The sequence below is a fragment of the Rhinatrema bivittatum genome, chromosome 4 (assembly GCF_901001135.1).
Source record: "Rhinatrema bivittatum chromosome 4, aRhiBiv1.1, whole genome shotgun sequence".
Lineage (NCBI taxonomy): Eukaryota > Metazoa > Chordata > Amphibia > Gymnophiona > Rhinatrematidae > Rhinatrema > Rhinatrema bivittatum.
Window position 1 is genome coordinate 52,895,169 of NC_042618.1, and position 22,981 is coordinate 52,918,149.

At 45.0% G+C, this 22,981-nt stretch overlaps 1 protein-coding gene across 3 annotated transcripts in view; it reads right to left on the bottom strand.

Annotated features, from left to right (window-relative positions):
* The window catches only part of SYNE2 (spectrin repeat containing nuclear envelope protein 2), a 799,865-nt gene that overhangs the window by 551,331 nt on the left and 225,553 nt on the right, over positions 1 to 22,981 (bottom strand). For all 3 annotated transcript variants that reach the window (XM_029598126.1, XM_029598125.1, XM_029598127.1), the window contains exons 21-24: positions 18,885 to 19,043; positions 16,775 to 16,948; positions 4,817 to 4,951; positions 3,937 to 4,092 (exon numbers count right to left, since the gene is read on the bottom strand). In XM_029598126.1, coding sequence (XP_029453986.1) covers positions 3,937 to 4,092; positions 4,817 to 4,951; positions 16,775 to 16,948; positions 18,885 to 19,043 — 624 coding nt within the window. The remainder of the gene's footprint in view (positions 1 to 3,936; positions 4,093 to 4,816; positions 4,952 to 16,774; positions 16,949 to 18,884; positions 19,044 to 22,981) is intronic.

Genomic DNA, 22,981 nt, shown 5'->3' on the forward strand with positions numbered 1-22,981 from the left:
TTTTGGAAAGTTCAGAATTCTAAGGTTTGCCTTCTTCATTTGATTTTCCATTATCTCCAGTTTATTTTCATGTATTCCTTCTGATTTTAATAAATTTATTTGAACCTTCTCAAAGGCATTTATTTTTCCTTCCATAATACTTAGATGCTTTTCCATATTGTCCTTTTTTTCTTCGACTTTTTGTGCCTTCATTAAAGCCTCTTGTACAGTCTTAGTCAGAGTATCAATAGATAATTGCACAGAAATCAAAATATTTCTTATTTCCTGAAGCGATGGTGCGCCGATGGGAGTGGAACATACAACTGAGAAATCACCATTCTCTGTTCCTACCTCATCAAGGCCTTCTCCTCGCTGATCCAGGCGTTGTCATGCCACCTTACCCTGACTCCTGGAACCAGATTCCTCCAGGCTCTCCGAGGCAACGGTTAATCCTTCCACTCCTCTCTGGAAGTCAGGGAGTTTCTGGTATGTGTCCGTTTTTGCCCTTCGAAAGCAGTGCTTCCAACTTCTACCACCAATGGAGGGTCCAGAATCATTGGAGCACCCGGGCTCAAAGATATTTATTTATTTTATTTATTTAAAGCTTTTCTATACCGGCATTCATGATACAATCATATCATGCCGGTTTACAAAAAACAGGGTGTGCAATAACTTTGTTCTTTTAACATGTGCAGAGGAAGCAAAAGTTACAATATAACAGGGTTGTTGAAACTGGGGGAGGAAGGAGACAAGGATAGACAAGAATAATAGAATCTTTACAGAGGTAAATTATCTCGAAGGTCAAGGGGCTCGATGTCTGCTCTTTACCGTCCCCAGCAGCCGCGCCTCCAGACGAAATTGTCGGCGTTTTGGCGAAAGCAGCCTCTATCCCCGGCTGCCGCGGATCCATCCCCGATGTCGGCGGGGGTTCTCTCACGCATGCCTTTCGTTTCGTGTGAGGCATTAAGTTTTCCAAAAGAAAATAATTATCGACACGCCGGGAGCTGCTGTTTTCACCTCCTCACAGCATGGCGGCCATCTTGGTCTTATCCTCCCCTCTTTTGTCAGCTGCTAAACTCACTTGTAACAAGACTGTGGGCATTCAGCTGCCATGCCCAAAACTTTGAAACAACTTAGCTCTACCCCACCTCATCAAAGCAGTTTACCTTATCTCCAGAAAGCAAGTTAAGGCATGGCTGTTCACACAGGCCTTCTTGTAGTCCCCTTGATTGAAACTTTCCTCCTTATAAAGACTTCTAGAGCTCATAATGAGACCATTTCACTAACCCTAAGGGCTTCTTATTCTGTTGTGTTATTACACATCTCTTTTGCTTCTATAGCGGTGGATGCATTATACCCATCTCTGTTCTACCTTTACTTTTTCATTTTAGCAGGACATACACTGCCACAGTTCAAACAACCATGATAATCTACCTCTGGTTGCATCCCCTTGGGTTCATTAGTCCTGCAATGACTGCAAATTATGTTTCAAATGCAATTGTAATTAACCTTGGTTGTAACCCACCTTGTGATCATTTTGAATAAAAGATGGAATACCAAATGTCTAAAAATAAATAACATGTTGGAGGGCAGGTACAGATACTGTGGATATAAAGTCCCTGTTATATAGCAGGCTTTGAGAACCACTGGCAAGAGTCAATCATAGCAATCATTTAGACAGATAACTCACAAGTTATCGGGCAGATTTTATATGGCTGGCACACGTAAAAAATGGGGTTACGTGCAGAAGTGCTGGGCCAAAGAAAAGGGGCAAGCCGGGGGGGGGGGGGGGGGGGGGGGGGCGGGACGACCGGTACAGCAGCCATTTGCTGTGGTGCCGGAGAAGGGAGTGAGGGTGAGCGCAAGTTGCTACTGCTCCAACGGAACAGTAAACAACAAAACAAGAAAAAAAAAAGAGTAAGGGAAAGGGTTTAGGAGGTGGGGAAGAGAAGGGAAGGGTAAGGGAGGTTAGGGTAGGGAAGTTCCCTCCCAGTCTGCTCCTTAATTGGAGCGGACTGGGAGGCAACTGGGGAAGGCCAGGATACGTCGCCACACGGGAATTGCGAAAGTGTTCCCCCCCCTTGCGTGCGTGCAGCCCCCCCAGATTTTATAATATGCACGTGCCGGCGCACGCATGTTATAAAATCGGTGCATCCATGTGCACGCACTTCACATGGACGCTTATGCGCAGCTTTCAAAATCTACCCCTATCCGTCTAAATGGCATGTTTTGCAATATTCAGCCACTTATCTGGCTAGATTTTAGCCAGATGTGTCATTAGTTGGGCTAAAAGCTAGCCAGATAGAAAAATTTGGCATTCCTGGGGAGTTTCGGGGAGGAGTAAAGTAATCTGGCTATTTTAGCTAAATTTCAATTACAGCCGCTTAAGTTATCTGGCCTTGTATAGCTGCTGCTACTGAGAGCACTGGGAGCGGGAAGTGTTATGCGCCCGGTATGGGCTAAGCTTTATCAGACGTGGGGCGGTCCTTCAAGGGCTGGCACTGAGGGTGGAAGAGCCTAACTAAATATATAGAGAGGGGACAGGAACAGTGCGGTAAGGGGGGATATATAAACAAGACACAATTTCTAATTTTGGAGGGGTTGGGGGGGGGGGTGGGAAGTACATGACCCATCAGGGCCTTATAGGAAATTTAAAGAGGAAGAGAGGAGATCAGGCTACAGGCCCATTGACAATTTTTTTTTTTTTTGTGTGTTGTCTATATAGCACTACTTACAGGTCGATACTGTAAGACCGCGGGAGAGCGGACGAACGCCCGCTCTCCCGGCGCGCGCACCGGCCCCTCGCCAGTGCGGGCGATTCAGTATGCAAATGAGGTGACACGGGAAAAACGGGGAAAAGGAGGCGCTAGGGACACTAGCGCGTCCCTAGCGCCTCCTTTTTGTCAGGAGCGGCGGCTGTCAGCGGGTTTGACAGCGGACGCTCAATTTTGCCGGCGTCGGTTCTCGAGCCCGCTGACAGCCACAGGCTCGGAAACCGGACGCCGGCAAAATTGGGCGTCCGGTTTTCGGCCCGACAGCCGCGGGCCGAATTCAAATTTTTTTTATTTTTTTTTTAACTTTTTTTTTAACTTTTGGGGACCTCCGACTTAATATCGCCATGATATTAAGTCAGAGGGTGCACAGAAAAGCAGTTTTTACTGCTTTTCTGTGCACTTTCCTGGCGCCGGAAGAAATTAGCGCCGACCTTTGGGTCGGCGCTAATTTCTTAGAGTAAAATGTGCGGCTTGGCTGCACATTTTACTTACTGAATCGCGCGTGCATACCTAATAGGGCCATCAACATGCATTTGCATGTTGAGGGCGCTATTAGGTGCCTCGGGTGGGCCGCGTGTTTTCCTCCCCTTACTGAATAAGGGGTAAGGGAAAACACGCGTCCAGAGCAGGCTGACAGTGCGCTCCGACGGAGCACACTTTACTGTATCGACCTGATTATCGTGTATCTTTTGAAGATATCCGGTTAAGTAAAAAGCTATATAGCCACACAAGGCTGGATAACTTAACCTAACTGGCCAATTCAAAAAATAGTCAGTTAGGTTTTTATGTTATCCGGCCACATGTAGCCAGGTAACTTAGGCAAGTATATTCCGCAGGATGTTTCTCACGCTAATATACAGGACAAGTTATCTGGCTATCTTTAGCCAGATAATTTGCCCACTAACTGGCTTATTCAATATTGGGCTCTTTATTTTTAAATATCTGGACTATGTTAGGTTTTTCTTGTTTTATTTTATTTATTTATTTTTTTTAGGATTAATGGAGCCTGGCAATCATTAATACCTAGTTCATTGTTCTCGTTTCTACACAGCAATAAAATTGCAGTCCTCTTTCGCCTCTTTGCTCATGGGGATGCCCATGGTTCTTAGCACATCTGGTTCTCTGTTTATATGGCCACAGGTAAGACGTTAAGGAATTTTAGGGGTTTTTTTTTTTTTTTTACCTTGTGCTCCTTGATCAAATCCTCTTTCTCACTTCTGCCAAGGAGTTCTCGCTCTCTTTTAATTTGTGTATCGAGTTTCAAAAACAGTTCATCAAATTTTCCTTTTTCAATTCGTATTTTTAATTGAATATAGGATGAAATTTCAGAGTGGACAGCCTGAACATATGAGAAACACAGTTGCACAAAAACAATTATTTGTATTACTTCCTGTTTCAGCAGACAGTGTAGTATAGAGTACCTTAAACAAGACTGGAAAGGTGTACTCCAGGGAGTACACAATTTCCAGAGGCATTCTTTACATTAACTATTATGTTCTTTTCCCCTCAGTAATTGTATTATTTTTATATTGTTTTGTTTTTTTAAGTCCATGCATGCATGCATATGGAACGGGTTGTTTATATGAGGGTGTGTGTGTGGTGGGGCAGAATACATGTGTGTGTGTGAGGGATGTGGGGGTGACTACGTGTATGTGAGGGATGTGGGGGTGACTACGTGTGTGTGAGGGATGTATGTATGTATGGATGTGTGTATAGGCGCGTGTGGTTGGTAGGGCTATCCGTGTGTGTGCGCGAGTATGTATGTGCATGTTTATATATCTTTGGCTGATTGAGCAGCTGGCACTTTCTGCCATTGTCCATATTTTTAAACTTATGCGTGTGTATTTCCTATTATCTGCATAACTTACTGGAGGCATGAAATTTATGCATGATATTTTGCACACATACAGATGAAAAATCACACAGAGGGACAACTGGTCAGGTGCACAAGACCTTACTACATACTTTACTGTAAAGAATGCCTATACTGCCATGTCTAGACTGATTTCTAGAAACTGGTACACAAAACACAAACGATAAACCTCTTTTGCAGGTTCACTCACTTCCCATCTTCTTTGGAGATCTAGGCTCACTTCCTCCACAGCTATCTTTTCACCAGTATTTTTGATGCTTTTCATTTGATTGGCTGCTTTCAAAAACTTATCAAGGCTCCTGGCATCAAAACTTTCAAAATTTTTCTGGGAAAAGACAACATAAGAACATAAGAATTTGCCTTATTGAATCAGACTGAGGGTCCATCAAGCCAGCATCCAGTTTCCAACAGTGGCCAATCCAGGTTACAAGTACCTCACAAGTACCCAAACATTAAATAAATCCCATGCTACTGATGCTAGTAATAGCAGTGGCTACTCCCTAAATCAGTGTTTTCCTACCAATGTGCCACGGAAAAGTCACCACTGCTGATTCTCAGATCCAGACCAGCCCCTGGGCTCTGCTCTCAGCACTGCATAGCAACAAGAGACAACAGCAATGGCTTTTAAACACATAGAAACTCCTTTCTTAGAACATATATAGTCACATATGCCTCCTCTTCCTAGTTGCAGCTCTGGAGTAAGGAAATTAATAATACCATGGGATAGCCGAGCCCCACTATGTTTGGCACACATATCTTCCCCCTTCTGAGCTTTCTCCTTTGAGTTTTTCCAGCCTCTGTCTTACCCTAGGCTTAATGAGATAGGTAGAACATGCACTGAGCACTAGAAGTGACTTATTCTGAGTGTTGAGAGCAGCAGTAATGGAGAAGCTATGGCAGCCACATGTAGCAGCCAAGGTAACTGAGCTGGCTGCTTGTGCCACACTGACTTCTCCTTTCTCTTGCACTTGTATGTAGAGAGAACTGGTCCTTGTGATGGGATCATGCATGTATTGGCCCTTCCCCATCCTCCTCTATTTTAAAATTTCAAAGAGAGACTAGAGGATCTTGCAATGCTTCCCTAGATATTCTTCGGGCCATATGAATCATCATGTTCTGCATTCCTGCTCCATGAAGTTTAGTGTGCCACACAACATTTTTGTTAATTTAGGTGTGCCTTGGGCTTAAAAAGGGTGGGAAACACTGCCTTAAGTGAATATGATTAATAGTAGTTTATGGACTTCTCCTCCAGAAAATTATCCAAATATTTTTCAAACCCAGCTACACTGACTGCCTTAACCACATCCTCTGGCAATGAATTTCAGAGCTTAATTGTGCACTGAGAGAAAAAGAACTCTCTCTGATTTGTTTTAAAATGTACTACTTGCTAACTTCATGGAATGCCCCCTAGTCCTATTCTGAAAGAATAAATAACCGATTCACATGTACCCATTCTAGTGCTTTCATGATTTTATAGACCTCTGTCATATCCCCCCTCAGCCATCTCTTCTCCAAGCTGAACAGCCCAAACCTCTTTTGCTTTTCTTCATAGGGAAGCCCCTTTATCATTTTTTCTTCATAGGGAAGCCCATTTATCATTTTGGTCACTTTTCTCTGTACCTTCTCCTCTGCATCTATATCTTTTTTGAGATGCGGTGACCAGAATTGCACATAGTATTCAAGGTGTGGGCTCAACATGGAGTGATACAAAGACATTATGGCATTCTCCGTTTTATTCACCATTCTCTTCTTAATAATTTCTAATGTTCTGTTGCTTTTTTGACCACCACAGCATACTGAACTGACGATTTCAATGTATTATCCACTATGATGCCTAGATCTTTTGCCTGGGTGGTAGCACCTAATATGGAACCTAACATCATGTAACTACAGCATGAGTTAATTTTCCCTATATGTATCACCTTGCGCTTGTCCACATTATATTTCATCTGTCATTTGGATGACTAATCTTCCAGTCTTCAAGGTCCTCCTGCAATATATCACTATCCACTTGTGATTTAACAACTATGAATAATTTTGTGTCATTTGCAAATCTGATCACCTCCCTCATTGTATCCTCTTTCCAGATCATTTATAATTATATTAAAAAGCAGTCTTTACCTTTTTCAACTGAGAAAACAGACCATTTAATCCTACTCTTTGTTTCAACCACACACCCATGAACAAAAGACAAAGAAAAAGTTTATGTCCACAATATTCCTCCTGCCTATATATAATCACATGGCACATCCTTTTACTACTGAGTTAGAAATAGAACCTGCTTATATATAGTGTGCAGATCTGGGGCAGCAGGACCAGAGTGCACAGTGCCACCTAAAACATGGTGGCAGAGACGTGCTCAAAGTGTTTGCAGGTACAAACTCCCCACCAGTAACTACATCTGGAGAGTTAAAAATAAACTCCCAGGATGGCCCAGCTCTGCCCTCAGCATCACCCCTTTTCCCCCACAATGGGGATAATTAAACACTCATGTACCCATGGAGAATCCTTTTGATAATTGCCCCCTCCATGTGAGCCTTGCATACTCATCAGCAATACACTGCAAGTCTTCTTTAACAGCTCTACAGGAAGAAATCACCATTGGCTTAGATATATCCCAGCAATATACATGGTGCTCAGTTCTGCGTCTAGGCAATGTGGCATTACAAAGCGCTAAGGGAGCCAGAAGAATAACACTGCAGAGTCATGACAGGCATCAGGCCAAGTAAGAAGCAAGCAAGCCGGGCCTGTGAGAGGTCTGGGGAGTTCTGGTACGGAGGGTGAAAGACCCAGTGCAGGTCAGTAAACTTATGAGGAATCATGAGGCAGGTGCGATAGTCAGGGGTATAGGATTGGGGGGGCAAGAGTAGGCCAAGGATGTTAGAATGGGCAGCCTAACATGTTGTATTTTACATTTGCAGACTCGATGGTATAACTATGGATGGCCTAGATCAGAGGCCACTCTTGTCTACTGTGCAGGCAAGCAGTATAGAGCAGCTAAGGGTTTATGCCTTCATTGAGTAGGCAAAGATTGAACTGAGAATAGCTAATCCCCTCCCTCAACCTTCATCTGGATGCTATGGCATACACCGATGCTATGAGCATACATCTTGGTGGGCATGGCTTGGGAAGTCTGTTGTGCTAGCAGTTATTAACAAATGAAAAAAAAAACAACTTTCATTCTTGGTATTCTTTCTCAGTAGAAAGCATGTCCTGTGATTAAATATCAAACCTTGCCTCAAATGGCAATACCACAAACAATGGAACAAGGGACTGAAGAAAGTTAACACGGCACAAACTGAAAGAGATTTATTTAAGATAACTGTCTTATGTTTGATGTAACCTGTTTCGCATGGCAGGCGGAATATAAGTATTTTAAATAAATAAATTATATGCTCTGGAAGTTCTGGAAATGGAGTTCTGGGGGGGTCTGAAGTGTGGCTACAGTTTTTCTGGAGGACAAGGACAATTCCAGGCACTGCTCCATACCTGTGGTGAGGTATCTGAGCCAAGGTTAGTGATAGGGAGGCAGAGATCATGAATCTAGGCATCCTTCTCTCCTCCCAGTCACAGGGCAGGAAGCCAGGCATGTGCCATTGTCTTAGCAGATACAGTGCCAGGTGACTCCAGGAGATAATGGGGCACTTGCTGAGCGCAGCAGCACTGAAGAAGGACAGACTGCAAATGCAAGAAGAGACAATGGCCTAACCCATCTCATGGAAGTCGATGCATTTGACATGAATGGCCCATCCGATCTCTTGGTGAGCTGTCTGGTGGCAATGGTGGGGGGGGGGAATGGAGATAAAAAGGGGCTGAAGATTTTCTTACTTAGGTATGTTTAATGAAATGTTAATGAATGTTTATATGAAAATAAACAAGTCCGTAGTTTTATTTATTTCCAGAGTTATATTTTATGATGGCGAGTTGGTGAATGAATTTGTGGTTGCAAGGATGACAGAGGGACACTGTGGATGGTCACATCTGCCTATATTTATAAATAAACAAATAGGGGCTTCAAAAGAGCTCAAGTCCACCTAACAGCATAAGCATATCCATTAACATTTAGAAATATGAGTGCTATTTTCAAAAAGTTTCTCTTTTAAGCATAGAATTGTCTTCCATTATTTTTCAAAGAATGTATGAACTCAATGCACTTTAACGGTGATGCGTACTGAAAATACTGGTCTAACTTTTTGAAGATCAAAAACTATACACATTCAAGCTTTTACTCACCATTTTGTTTTTTTGGGCTACTCTTCATAATAATTATTTCAACTGGTCCAACAACAGAAAAATAAAAATCCCTCCCCATCTGAGCTACAAATATGCAAGTAAAGATTATAGTAGGATTGGATTTCTCTAAAAGTTAAATATTAAACACTGACATTTCAAAGACTCCTAAATACCTATTTATCTAGATGAAGTATGTATTGTAATATAGTATGGACTACAGAAAAAGAACAAAATGTTAAATAAAGGCTTTAGTGATTTACATTAAACATAAGAAGGTTCATATTCAGAAGAAGTTAGTCAGCTACATGAATATGTGGGCACTAATAAGTTACAATTTAGCTAACGTTAGGGGCATTCCGGAGGTCTAACTAGGAGGAGCTGAGTTGGCCAGCTAAGTTAACTGGCTAACTCTGATATTCAGAGTTCCCTGTACGTACCCGGATCAGTCCAGACTCCTGGGTTTGGCCCCCCCCCCCCCTCTAGCAGGTGGAAACAGAAGTTTACAAACAAAAACTCCGCCTATATCTAGGCTGGTGCCACCTACAATCCAGCAGTATTCTTCTGTCTCCTAGCAGGTGGAGAGGGTGCCAAACCTACAGTCTGTGCTGAGGCCTAGATTTAGGTGATAGTTAGTGTGTAAAAAAAAAAAAAAAAAAGAAGAGAAAGCAGTTTGAGAGTAGGAAGCAGACGGATTGGGGCTTGCCTGCTGGTCACCGAGCCTGCCTCCCAGAAGGTAGTGAGGTCCTGAGGGGACCATACCCTCTGGTTGAGGCCGCTGTTATGTGGGGGAGCTCCATTGTCAGCGTCTATCAGGGCTGGGGGTGACATCGGGGTGCCCGGTTCCCTCCCCCCAGCTGGACCCGGACCTGATTTACCGGTAACTGTGTCTGTGTGTAAAAAAAAAAAAAAAAAAAAAAAGTACTGCCTGTTTTTCTTCTTTTGTCTGTGTCTCGTCTCTCCTGTCCTGTTCCTGTGAGGGGGGAGGTAGAGGACCGCCGTCCCCGGGGAGATCTTTTCTTTTTTGTACTGTGCCTACCCTTTTCTCCTCGGGGCCGCGACGCCGTGGAGAGCTGCATGTCAGGCCTGCGGGTCCGCGGCCACGCAGCTGTCAAGGGACAGCCTGTGTTCGTCATGCGTTTCCGGCAGGGAGAGCGGGTCCGTGATGTCGGCAGGGTCCCGGGGCAGCAGACAGGTACACGCCGGTCCCGAGGTCGGCAGGCCGGCGATTAGTGCGGGGCCGGCTTCGGGGATGCCGGGTCCGGGCACCATTTTGTTTTCTTCGCCGGCGTTTTCGGCGGGAACGGCGGCCATTTTAGGTCCGAGGGAAGCCACGGCAGGCGCGTTGCCGGCGTGTGAAGGGGAGGACAACCCTCCGCCGAGGTTATCCCCGCAGTGGGGGGGTCCCAAGGGGGACAGTCGCGCTTCTGCTATGGGGGCTCTCTCTCCACATCCCTCTGAGGGGGAGGACGAAGTGGCCTCATACTCGTCCTTTGGGTCCGCGTTTGTTCTGCTTATGCATAAGGCCTTCAAGGCCCATAGACAGGCCAAGAAGAGGGCATGGGAGACCTCCACTCCGGATTCGGGGCCTCGGGCGGAGAAAAGGTCCAAGCCAGGTCCGGGGTCGGAGGGCCAGATTAGAAACATAGAAACATAGAAATGACGGCAGAAGAAGACCAAACGGCCCATCCAGTCTGCCCAGCAAGCTTCACACATTTTTTTCTCTCATACTTATCTGTTTCTCTTAGCTCTTGGTTCTATTTCCCTTCCACCCCCACCATTGAAATATCTAGCTTGATTAGTTAGGGGTAGTAGGGGTAGTAACCGCCGCAATAAGCAAGCTACACCCATGCTTATTTGTTTTACCCAGACTATGTTATACAGTCCTTATTGGTTGTTTTTCTTCTCCCCTGCTGTTGAAGCAGGGAGCTATGCTGGAAATGCGTGATGTATCAGTCTTCTCCCATGCCGTTGAAGCAGAGAGCCATGCTGGATATGCATCGAAAGTGAAGTATCAGACACATTTGGTTTGGGGTAGTAACCGCCGTAACAAGCCAGCTACTCCCCGCTTTGTGAGTGCGAACCCTTTTTTCTTCTCCCCTGCCGTTGAAGCAGAGAACTATGCTGTATATGCATTGAAGGTGAAGCATCAGGCTTATTTGGTTTGGGGTAGTAACCGCCGTAACAAGCCAGCTACTCCCCTCTTTGTGAGTGTAAATCCATTTTTCCACATTTCCTCTTGCTGTTGAAGCTTAGAGCGATGTTGGAGTCACAGTAAGCATGTGTATGTTTATTGAGTAAGGGTATTGTCTCCAGGCAGTAGCCGTCATTCTGGCGAGTCACCCACTCTTCATTGGCGGCCTCTTGACTTTATGGATCCACAGTGTTTATCCCACGCCCCTTTGAAGTCCTTCACAGTTCTGGTCTTCACCACATCCTCCGGAAGGGCATTCCAGGTGTCCACCACCCTCTCCGTGAAGAAATACTTCCTGACATTGGTTCTGAATCTTCCTCCCTGGAGCTTCAAATCGTGACCCCTGGTTCTGCTGATTTTTTTCCTACGGAACAGGTTTGTCGTTGTCTTTGGATCATTAAAACCTTTCAAGTATCTGAAAGTCTGTATCATATCACCTCTGCTCCTCCTTTCCTCCAGGGTGTACATATTTAGATTCTTCAATCTCTCCTCGTACGTCATGCGATGAAGATCCTCCACCTTCCTGGTCGCCCTTCTCTGTACCGCTTCCATCTTGTCTTTGTCTTTTTGTAGATACGGTCTCCAGAACTGAACACAGTACTCCAGGTGAGGCCTCACCAAGGACCTGTACAAGGGAATAATCACTTCCCTTTTCTTACTCGATATTCCTCTCTCTATGCAGCCCAGCATTCTTCTGGCTTTTGCTATTGCCTTGTCGCATTGTTTCGCAGACTTCATATCATTAGACACTATCACCCCAAGGTCCCTCTCCTGCTCCGTGCACATCAGCTTTTCCCCCCACATCGAATACAGTTCATTCGGATTTCCACTCCCCATATGCATGACTTTGCACTTCTTGGCATTGAATCTGAGCTGCCATATCTTCGACCACTCTTCCAATTTCCTTAGATCCCGTCTCATTCTCTCCACTCCTTCCGGCGTGTCCACTCTGTTGCTGATCTTCGTGTCATCCGCAAAAAGACAAACCTTACCCACTCCGGTCCTCGGTTCCCAGGGGGGAGCTGGAATCGACCACGGACACGGATGAACCGGAGGACCTGTCCGGGGATACAGAGCTTCCGTCCCAGCCCCCGAGGGGCCCATGCTACCGAGGGGGATGACCCGAAGGTGATCCGTTTGTTTCGGAAGGAAGAGCTGGGACCTCTTATCCTGGAAATTCTGGGGGAATTAGGGATCCAGGTGCCGCAGGAGGAGTCCCGGCTCGGAGTAACAGACCCGGTCGTTTTAGGTCTCCGGGGGCCTCCTTCAGCCTTCCCTTTGCATTTTTCTGCCTCGGATTTGCTGTTTAAGGAATGGGACACTCCGGATTTGGGGCTGAAGGTGGCAAAGGTGATGGATAAACTCTATCCCTTACCGGAGGACGCCCTGGACATGCTGCGCATGCCGAAGATAGACTCGGCAATAGCGGCGGTCACAAATAAAACCACCATTCCGGTCACCGGAGGTACTGCTCTTAAGGATTTGCAAGACAGGAAGCTGGAGGTGCAGCTGAAAAAGATCTTCAAAGTCTCCGCATTAGGAATTCGCGCGGCGATTTGTAGTAATTTTTCCCTTCGGGCAGGTCTCTGCTGGGCACAGCAGCTCTTGGCCAATGAGTCTCTGTCGCCGGAAGAAGCACGCCAAGCGAGTCGCTTGGAGGCAGTGATCGCTTATAGTGCGGATGCCTTCTATGATCTTCTTCGCACTTCGGCCAGGACGATGGTTTCGGCGGTGGCCGCGCGGAGGCTGTTGTGTTTACGACATTGGTCAGCGGACGTGACTTCTAAAGCACGGCTAGGTTCCTTGCCCTTCAAGTGGAGACTGTTGTTTGGTAAAGAATTGGAAGATTTGATTGAATCCCTGGGGGAGAATAAGGTTCACCGTTTACCGGAGGACAGGCCGCAGTCTCGGGGGGCTGGCCCTTCCAGGTCGCGTTTTCGCGGTAGTCGCCGGCCTCGAGGCTCCCGGGGATCCGTTTCTTCTTTTCGCCACAGTGCACAGCGTCAACAATCTTATTCGCAGTCCTTTCGCGGGCGCCGTTTCGGTCGTTCGGGCGCCAGTCAGCCTGTGTAGGGGGGTAAATCTGCACAATGATGGGCGGCCGGTCCATTCCTCCATTCCCAGAATTGGGGGGCATCTCGGCCGTTTTTACGAGGAATGGACCAGGATCACGTCTGACCAGTGTGTCCTAGATGTGATAAGACACGGTTACGAGTTAGATTTTTTACACCGGCCGTTTCCATTTTTTCTGGTATCCCCGTGCGGGTTCTCAGCAAAGCGACGGGCGATACAGGCCACACTAGATCGTCTCAGGGAGCTCGGCGCGATCGTTCCCGTTCTGGTCAATGAACTTCACAGGGGCCGGTATTCCATTTACTTCGTAGTACCAAAAAAGGAAGGAACGTTTCGGCCCATCCTGGACCTGAAGGGGGTCAACAAATGTCTGCGGGTTCCTCGGTTTCGAATGGAAACTTTACGGTCAGTGATCACGTCAGTGCGTCCGGGGGAGTTTCTGGCCTCCCTGGACCTCACGGAGGTGTATCTCCACATCGGCATTCGGGCAGAGCATCAACAATTCCTTCGGTTTACAGTGCTGGGGCAGCATTTTCAATTCCAGGCGCTCCCGTTCGGTCTGGCCACAGCGCCTCAAACGTTCACCAAGATTATGGTGGTAGTGGCAGCGCACCTCCGGAGGGAAGGTCTGTTGGTGCACCCGTATTTGGACGATTGGCTAATCCGTGCCAAGTCTGAGACGCTCTGCCGAGCAGCGATCCAGTGGGTTCTCCAATTGTTGGACAAGCTCGGTTGGATAGTCAATGTCTCCAAGAGTCAGTTGACGCCGTCGCAGTTTTTGGGAGCGTTGTTCGACACGCGTCAGGGAACGGTTTCTCTTACACAACACCGAATGTTCACATTGCAAGCGCGCGTTCGCAGATTGTTATCCAAGCAGGTGCCCATTGTCTGGGACTATTTGCAGGTGTTGGGGTCCATGACGTCAACACTGGAATTGGTACCTTGGGCATTCGCTCATATGCGGCCCTTACAGTCAGCGTTGCTCTCCCGATGGAACCCGCTCTCGGAAGAATTTCATCTGCCCCTGCTCCTGACTCTGGCAGCCAGGGACAGCTTGGATTGGTGGTTGTGTCCGGCCAACTTGAGTCCCAGGGTTCCTTTAGAGATCCCGTCTTGGACGGTCATTACCACGGATGCCAGTCTGCTCGGCTGGGGAGCGGTGTGCTTACAGCGTTCAATACAGGGGCAGTGGTCGCCTCAGGAAGAGTCGTGGTCCATAAATCATCTGGAAACCAGAGCGGTTCGGCTGGCTCTTCTGAGTTCCTACCACTCATTCGCGGCAGGGCAGTCAGAGTGTTGTCCGACAACGCGACCACGGTGGCGTACATCAACCGACAAGGGGGAACCAAGAGTCAGGCTGTAGCGTCCGAAGCTCGTCTCATGTTCACCTGGGCAGAGCGTCATCTCAGTTGTCTCGCAGCCTCCCACATAGCCGGGGTAGACAATGTTCAGGCAGATTTCTTGAGCCGAAATTGGTTGGATCCAGGAGAGTGAGAGCTAGCGGAGGATGCCTTCCGGCTCATTTGTGCTCGGTGGGGCACACCTGCGATCAATTTGATGGCAACCTTCTGCAATGCGAAAGCGCCTCGGTTTTTTGCTCGAAGGCGGGAGACGGCAGCAGAGGGAGTAGATGCTCTGGTTCTTCCATGGCCGACGGACGTACTACTCTATGTGTTTCCTCAGTGGCCACGCATAGGAAAGGTGTTGCGGCGGATCGAGGCACACTCGGCGGACGTTGTTCTGGTGGTGCCCGAGTGGCCACGGCGCCCGTGGTTCGCAGACCTCCTGAACCTAGCGGTGGAGGAGCCTCTCTGTTTTCCTATGTGTTTCGACCAGGTCGATCGCTTTTGTCTAGCGGCCTGGCTTTTGAGAGGCAAAGGCTGAGATCTAGGGGCTACACGGAACCGGTGGTTGCTACTCTATTACGCTCCAGGAAGACGTCTACACTCTTTTCTTATGTTAGGGTCTGGAAGTTGTTTGAATCATGGTGTCTGGACCGGGACGTGGTTCCTACGCGAGCGACCGTGCTGGATACCCTTCTGTTCCTGCAGGAAGGTTTGTCTAAGGGTCTTTTTCATGTAGTTCCTTGCGGGTTCAGGTGGCGGCGCTGGGTTCCTTACGTGGTTTGATTCAGGGGAAACCAGTGGCGGCTCATCCTGATGTAGCGCGTTTCCTGCGAGGGGCGAAACATCTGCGGCCTCCGATTCGTCAGCCTTGTCCGTCCTGGAATTTGAATCTGGTTCTTCAGGCCTTGTGTGGCGCTCCATTCGAGCCTATTCGCAAAACCACTTTGAAGGATTTGACACTGAAGGTAGTGCTCTTAGTGGCCATTGTTTTGGCGCGTTGGATTTCCGAGCTTCAAGCTTTGTCGTGCAGGAAGCCCTTTTTGAGGATATTGGAGTCAGGGGTATCCTTGCATACGGTTCCATCCTTCTTACCCCAAGGTGGTTTCTTCTTTCCATGTCAACCAGTCGGTTGAGTTACCATCGTTCTTGCAACTCGATGATTTGGATCCTTTGGCTAAGGACCTCCGTAAATTGGATGTGCGGCGCGTCCTGTTACGTTATCTGGAGGTAACTAATGAGTTTCAGGTTTCCGATCATCTGTTCATGCTCTGGAGTGGTCCTCGAAGGGACAATGCGGCGTCCAAGACTACCATTGCGCGATGGTTGAAAGAGGCCATCAATTCGGCGTATATGTTGCAGGGGCGGTCCCTGCCCTTGGGGCTGCGTGCCCATTCTACTCGCTCTCAGGCCACTTCTTGGGCGGAATGTCAACATATCTCGGCGGAAGGGATTTGCAGGGCGGCCACGTGGAAATCTTTGCATACTTTTTCCCGGCACTACCGTTTGGATGTCAAGGCTCCTGGTGCGGGAGGGTTTGGAGAAGGTGTGCTTAGAACGGGCCTCTCCGGATCCCATCCCAGGTGAAGTGCGCTTGGGTACATCCCAGGAGTCTGGACTGATCCGGGTACGTACAGGTAAAAGAAAATTAGGTTCTTACCTTTGATAATTTTCGTTCCTGTAGTACCATGATCAGTCCAGAGTCCCACCCGGATAAGTGCTACTATCGGGAGAGGCCATAGTGTACATGCTGCTGTCTGTTTGATATTTTGCTCCTTTTCTGTCTGTTATCGGTATCTCGGGTTCGTTTTCCCAGTTGGGCGTTGAGAACCGGTAATGAGGATTCTGTTGGACTGGTGTTGTTGGTCCTGGTTAGAAGGTTTGTTAGCCAGTTTGATTTGTGATTTTCCTGCTCTGACATTAAGTAATACTGCCAGACTGTAGGTGGCACCAGCCTAGATATAGGCGGAGTTTTTGTTTGTAAACTTCTGTCTCCATCTGCTAGAGGGGGGGCCAAACCCAGGAGTCTGGACTGATCCGTGGTACTACAGGAACGAAAATTATCAAAGGTAAGAACCTAATTTTCTTTTAGTGGGTCAACTTAGTCAGCTAACTTTAAGATAGTCTGCTATATTCTGTAGTGCGGTTGCACCTCTGACTATGCCTCTAAAGTTAACTGGATAAGTTTATCCAGCTAACTTTGCTACCCAGACCATCTCTGAACAGGGACCACAACATACTCATTCTATAATTATTAATAGGGAGGCAGAGATCATGGTTATCTCTGTGTTAGTATACAAACTCATACCTCATATTGTGAAATACATTCTTCAGGGGTCATTTTCTGACTAAGAAGATGTACAGCATTCATAATATATGTTTCAAGTTCTTTCTGTGATTTTTCAAAATTCACCACAACATCTTGCTCAGACAAAATGGGTTCTGATTTGTGTAGGATAGTGTCTAGATCCATCATGACATCCTAGGATCAAAAGATGAGAATTATTGCAACTCATGATATTCTCATGGGACTTTTCACTTGTAGGTCACTTAACTGATTTTAGACCAGATCAGTGACAAACAAAATTTACAGTTTGGACATGTAGTCTAATTTCTTATTGTGTCTGACAATTCAGAGATTCATGGAAATCTCACTTACAGGAGCTGCAATGCGAACTCAAACTGGATGGAGACTAGGAAATGAGATGGTAGCTTAGAGGTGAAAGGCTAACACTGCGATCACCTCCGAGCCATCTGGTCTATGGGCGAATGGCCCAGTTAAAAATGGAGGGGTACATTTTCAACAGTGTGCCCAACTTGAAAGTTATGTGAATAATTTCAAGGGTGCACAAAACTAACCAGATTTTCAAACTTAAGATACATGCCCAAAGCTGACTTTGAAGACCGGCTTACTATGCAACTCAACATATGCATGTAACTTTACCAGTAGCAAAATAGGGGATAAAGTTTAGGGGTGTGCTGTCTTTTTAAAACATAAACATTTGTTTTGTTTCATGTCGTTTTCAAAATGAAGTGACACAATAAAAATTTTAAGTTTTTCCATGTTAGCATGCACTAAAAAAATTGAATGCATACTAAGAAAAACAAAAGCAAAATTGAACTGGAATGAAAAATTAAATAAAAACGAAAAAAAAATGTTCACATGCACACCCCTCACTCAATTATGAGTGTAAACAGCCTGTACTGCTTCTTGAAAATTCAGATATAGAGGATAAATTTCAAACTAAGCATGTCCACCATATACACGCATATATGGCCATGCGGGAAATCTACTAGTATTTTATCACCTGTGCATATCAGGTAGACAGAGATTATAAAATACATGTATGTCTATCCTCCAACATACACGCGTATGCATGCTTATGCACAAATATCTGCAAGACATTGAAAGAGCATATTTCAATGCATTGAATGCATGTACTTTTCCTACCTATTTTAGAAACATATTTGTGTATATTTTTGCATGCAAAAAAATATGATTTATTCACATTAAACCCTGATTTACACACGTACTTTGGTATATTTTAAAACTTGTGCACATAATTTAAATTACCGGTTTTCTGATTCCTCCATCAGTTCACTCAGTCCTTCTCCAGGTCATCTAGACTCTCCTGATTCTTCCAAACCTCCCACCCAACCAATACTTGTCAACAGGCCCATCTGATATCAACTGCGCAAACATGTTATCGCATATACTTGCACGAGTCTCTTATAAAATAGCAACTTTCACATGTAACTCTTCACTCAGCCCCAGAATGCCCTTAGACCCTTTTCTTTTTCACATGTGTCGATGTGCGTGCTAAAGTGAAAATATTGGGTTGTTTATAAAACAGCATGTTCATGAGCACAAGCCATTTACACACATGTATGCTCATTTTTACATACACAACTCTTTGAAAATTCACCTCGTGCACGTAAATCTTTAACACACCAGAAAAAGACCCCGTTTTTGAGCAAGTAAAGTTATGAATGTAATCAAACTCCACATGTTTTAGGTGGTTCAAAATCCACACTGAACGCACAGGGCTGAGTTACGTGCATACTCATGATATGCACTAAGTCCCTACTAAGCTGCTGAAAATTTACCCCATAGTGGTTATGCATTTTCTACGCAAAGCCCACTAATTTAATGAACAGCAATTGGTATCAGTTCTGGTAATCTCAGCAGTGGGGGCTACAGACTGAATTGGCATGAAGGTTGAACTACCCCCTTGATCAACAAGGTGGTCCTCTTTAGCGCAGGGCTGAAGAGAAGAGCAGTGTGGACAATGCAACTCTATCACTGTTCCATAGATTATATGGACTTGCATTTCTAGCATCCCTGTTTAATGAATGAACTTACAATTTTTTGCACAATGTTTTAAAATTAAGCATGCAAAAGAATATAAATGTAAGACCTGGATATAATATTTAGCTTCTTTAATTCTTGTCTGTAATCCAATAGTACGAAAATGCTGCAAGGCTGTCTGGCTGAAAATCCTCTCTGTCAAAACCTGCAACTTCTCCTCTGCTGCAGCAACATGTTCTTGGCATGGTCTTCCTCTATCCACTAAATCCTGGTAGGAGAAAAAATATCATGTGCCATTAAACTCTGACACATATAATTATAGCTGGAGGGGTGTGAAAGGCAAGCAGTGACAGGAGAAGGCTGGAGAAACTTTTACCTGTTAATTTTCTTTCCATGAATCCTACTACACTAGTTGAGACAAGTGGGTTATTTCCCTCCTACCAGCAGATAAATGCAGAGGACAAAGTTTTCCTTGTTGACATCATCGCCACTACTTAGAGGTGGTGCAGCTCAGGAAAACTTAGTATTTTTATAGCAAAGCACTGAACAGAACTTAAACATGCAACTTGAGAAAAAAATCTCAAAAACTTTTAAAAAGTGTTTGTAATTAGAGATAAGATCCTCTTGCTTTGAACAACCTGTCTGCATCCTGTAAAGATTAAGAATGATACCTAACAAAAAGGAGGACAGGTGAGTAAAAACAACTAAAGGTTGCCTAGAGGATTTACCCCTCTGTAATACTACTGTATAAGACAGGCATCTGACAACAAAGACTTCCTCCTCCTCAATGCGGTCCAGATTCCTAGGAAGGTCCTGGACTGGTGTAGCAGGATTCAGGAAAGAAAATTATCAAGTAAAAACTCCTTCCTTTTCATCCTGCTACACCAGTCCAGTCGAGATCAGTGGGAAATACCAAAGTCCATCTAGCTTGGGAGGAAAGAAGCAAAGACTGCTTTTAAAACGCTAGCCACAAATGCTGCTTTCTCCTTGGCAAACACATCCTATTTGTAATGCTTAGCTAAAGAATGCAAGAATTATCATGTAGCAGCCTTACCAATATCCACCAGTGCAAAAGTAATTGCTTCCACCCAGAAAGACTACTAAGTTCTAGCAGAATAAGCACATATCTTGGCCATCAGCCAGCCTTTAAGCATATATGCTGAAGATATTGCATCCATGGTTCCAGCTTGCCAGAGAAGCTTTGGAGGTTGCCTCCCTTTATGTTGCCCTCCACACAAGACAAACAGCCTGACTGTTTTCCAGAGAGAATTAGTAACCTCGAAATATCTAACACATTGATGGGCAATCAATATTCCAAAGATTTATTGTTGCCCTGACACTCCTCTCTAGAAAAATCCGGCAAAGAAATAGTCTGATTGAGATGGAACACAGACGTTATCTTCAGAAGAAAGGAAGGCATGGTACTAAGAGATATCAAATTCATCACAACCCCCCCCCCCCCCCCCAAAAAACAGATCCTTATAGGGAAAAGCCTGAAGCTCAAATACATCAAGCCGAACAGATTGCCATCAGGAAAATACACTTTCAAGGAAATATTCTTAAGTGAAGCATGTTTCAAACGCTGAAAAGGAGAGGCCACTCTTATCCTAAATGGAGGCTGCAGCCTCTTCACTCCACAAAGGAAGCAAGACACATCTGGATAGGAAACGGCCTACCTATGAAACAGGAGATTTTTTTAAAACTTTATATATTTCAGAATTATACGCAAACGAGCACAATACAACTTGCAGAAAAAAGGATGTAAAAGTAATCATACAATTTCAAGAAATAGGAAAATAAAACAGTTGTAACCTTTATACAAGTCCACAAATGGGGTCCAAGGAGTTTAGAGCAAACTTGTCAAAATAAGAAACAAACACAATGAAATGTCTGACAAATTAAGTACAATCATCGCCATCTGCTAAAGTAAGTAGGCCCTGGAGGATTCTGTGCTATCTAGTAACATCTTAAGCTGATCTGGCTCAAAGAAAATATACTTAATGCCATCAATTTTTATCACACATTTAGCTGGAAATTTGAAGAAAAAATTCCCCTTCCAAACATATAACAGTATTTCTATATTGAAGAAAAGATTTACATCTAATCTGAGTATGTCTGGAGACTGAAAGCTCTCACCGTGGGCTTGCTACACAGAGTATACCAGGTACCTGACCCTTAAAAACTGCCACTGCCAAACCCCTCCAAAAAAGGGGGAGGTAGGCCAAGTAAAAATTCTGCTGTACCACCAATATGTCCTACCATCTGCTGGAGAGAGAGAATACTGAATTGATCCTGTGTTGTACCACCTCTTAGTGGCGATGGCGTCAGCAAGGAAAACTGTTCTTTGCCTCCATCTGCTGGTAGGGGCACATAACCCACTTGATTTCACTTGCCTGGTGTAACAGGATGAAATGGAAAGGTGCTTTGGGATGTGCATTTGATTTTGTTGTATGTCTATGAGGAACCTTAAAAAAAAAAAAAAAAAAAAAAAAGGAGGAAAAAATGTTGAACTCCCCTCTCCCATGAGTTTACACTTCAGTGGTGCCCTATGCACTAGCTGCAAGGACCCAGCTAAAAGTGCATAAGAGGAACTAGTACTATGGATAGCAATTTTTTGCCAGGTACTACTGGACTAATCTTGTAAAGCACCACCCCGCAGATGGTTATCATGAAGAAGGAAAATTGGCATCCATGTAATTGTGTTGAACATTGAGATACTGTTTCCTTATGGGACCATAGACACAGTGTGCTCCTGAAACAGTCTGTCTCTACTGGAACAAAGCAGTAAGACCAGAATGCCCTGCATCAAAATCATAGTGTCAAAGTCTATTTTCACTTCTGCCCCTAAGATGAGCAATAGGGAGATTTGTCTTCCAGTCAAAAGCAGCTCTTACCTAGCTGAATTCCTGACCAGTTTGAACTTGTACCAGGATCATACCTGAACTCTATGGAGGTAATTTTCAAGAAGATTTATGCACATGAACTGGCTTTTTCATGTTTAAATGGGCTTTTGAAAACGGCCACTTTTACATGAATAACTCTTTTGAAAATTCACTCCATAGGACCGAATTGTCAAAAGCTCTCTCACAAGTAAATAGGCTTTTGAAAATGTCTTCTATATATGCTACTTTTATGTATGCAGCTCCTTTGCAAACTACCTCTTATGTGTTAGATAATCTGGATTCTAACAGAAAAGAAGTTGTGTTAATGTACAAGGTGTGTAGTCTCTCACTACACACCTAACTCCAAATTATTGAGTGGGCACAGAGGCACAAAGCCATAAATCATTAGTTCTCTAATTTATAGTGGGGCCCAATGAATTTCTTATGTGCCAGTTCCCATCTACCTTGGTGGCAGTTATACAATATTACCTGAGCGGAGCACTACATATGCACATTAGATTTCTAGCTTTAGAATATATACATTTCTTAAAGAGAAATATAATTATAAATCATGGTCATATTTTAAGGTATTAAAAAAAACAACAACCAATATTTTATATCAAAAGAATTTAAAACCTGCTTTTGGCTCAATTTTCAAAGGGATTTCCATGAGAAAAATCATTTTACCCAACTAAATCACCTGTCTAAAAGCTGCCCATTCTGTATCTGGGTAGAAGAATGCTTAGAGTTCCATAAAGTGCGCATTTTTACCCACACTGAAGTGAAGGCATTCACGCAACTAGGGTTAAGTCTATGCGCATAATTTGGGATTTTCCAAATTTGCCCGGGTCCCTTTCTTTTCATCTGTATCTCCAGGCCCCCTCTTTTCTTCCCCTCACCTTACAGTACCGCATATGTTTCCTAATCTTCAGCCCCGATCATGGTAGCTTCCTACGGGCCTGACACGTCTGGGGTAGCTAAGGAACCACGATGGAAGCGTATGTTTTCAGCATAGCTCCTACAAACCCTGCAGTGGAAGCCTGCGCTTCCACCTCGGCTACGTCTAGCTACCCAAGAAGCGTCAGGGTCATGGTAGGATGTTACTGCAATCCAGACTGAAGATAAAGAAAAATACATGGCACTGTGAGGATGGGAAGGGAGGGGAGGAGAAAAAGGAGATCCTGACCAGCCCATTCTACTGGCCCCTATATTTCTTACATTATGCAATGCAGGCCGCTTTGACCTTTGGAGTTCGGATGGAAGGGAAGAGGAGAAGGGCTGGTTAAAACTTGCAGGCCCATAAACTGTTTTAGTTTTTTGTTTT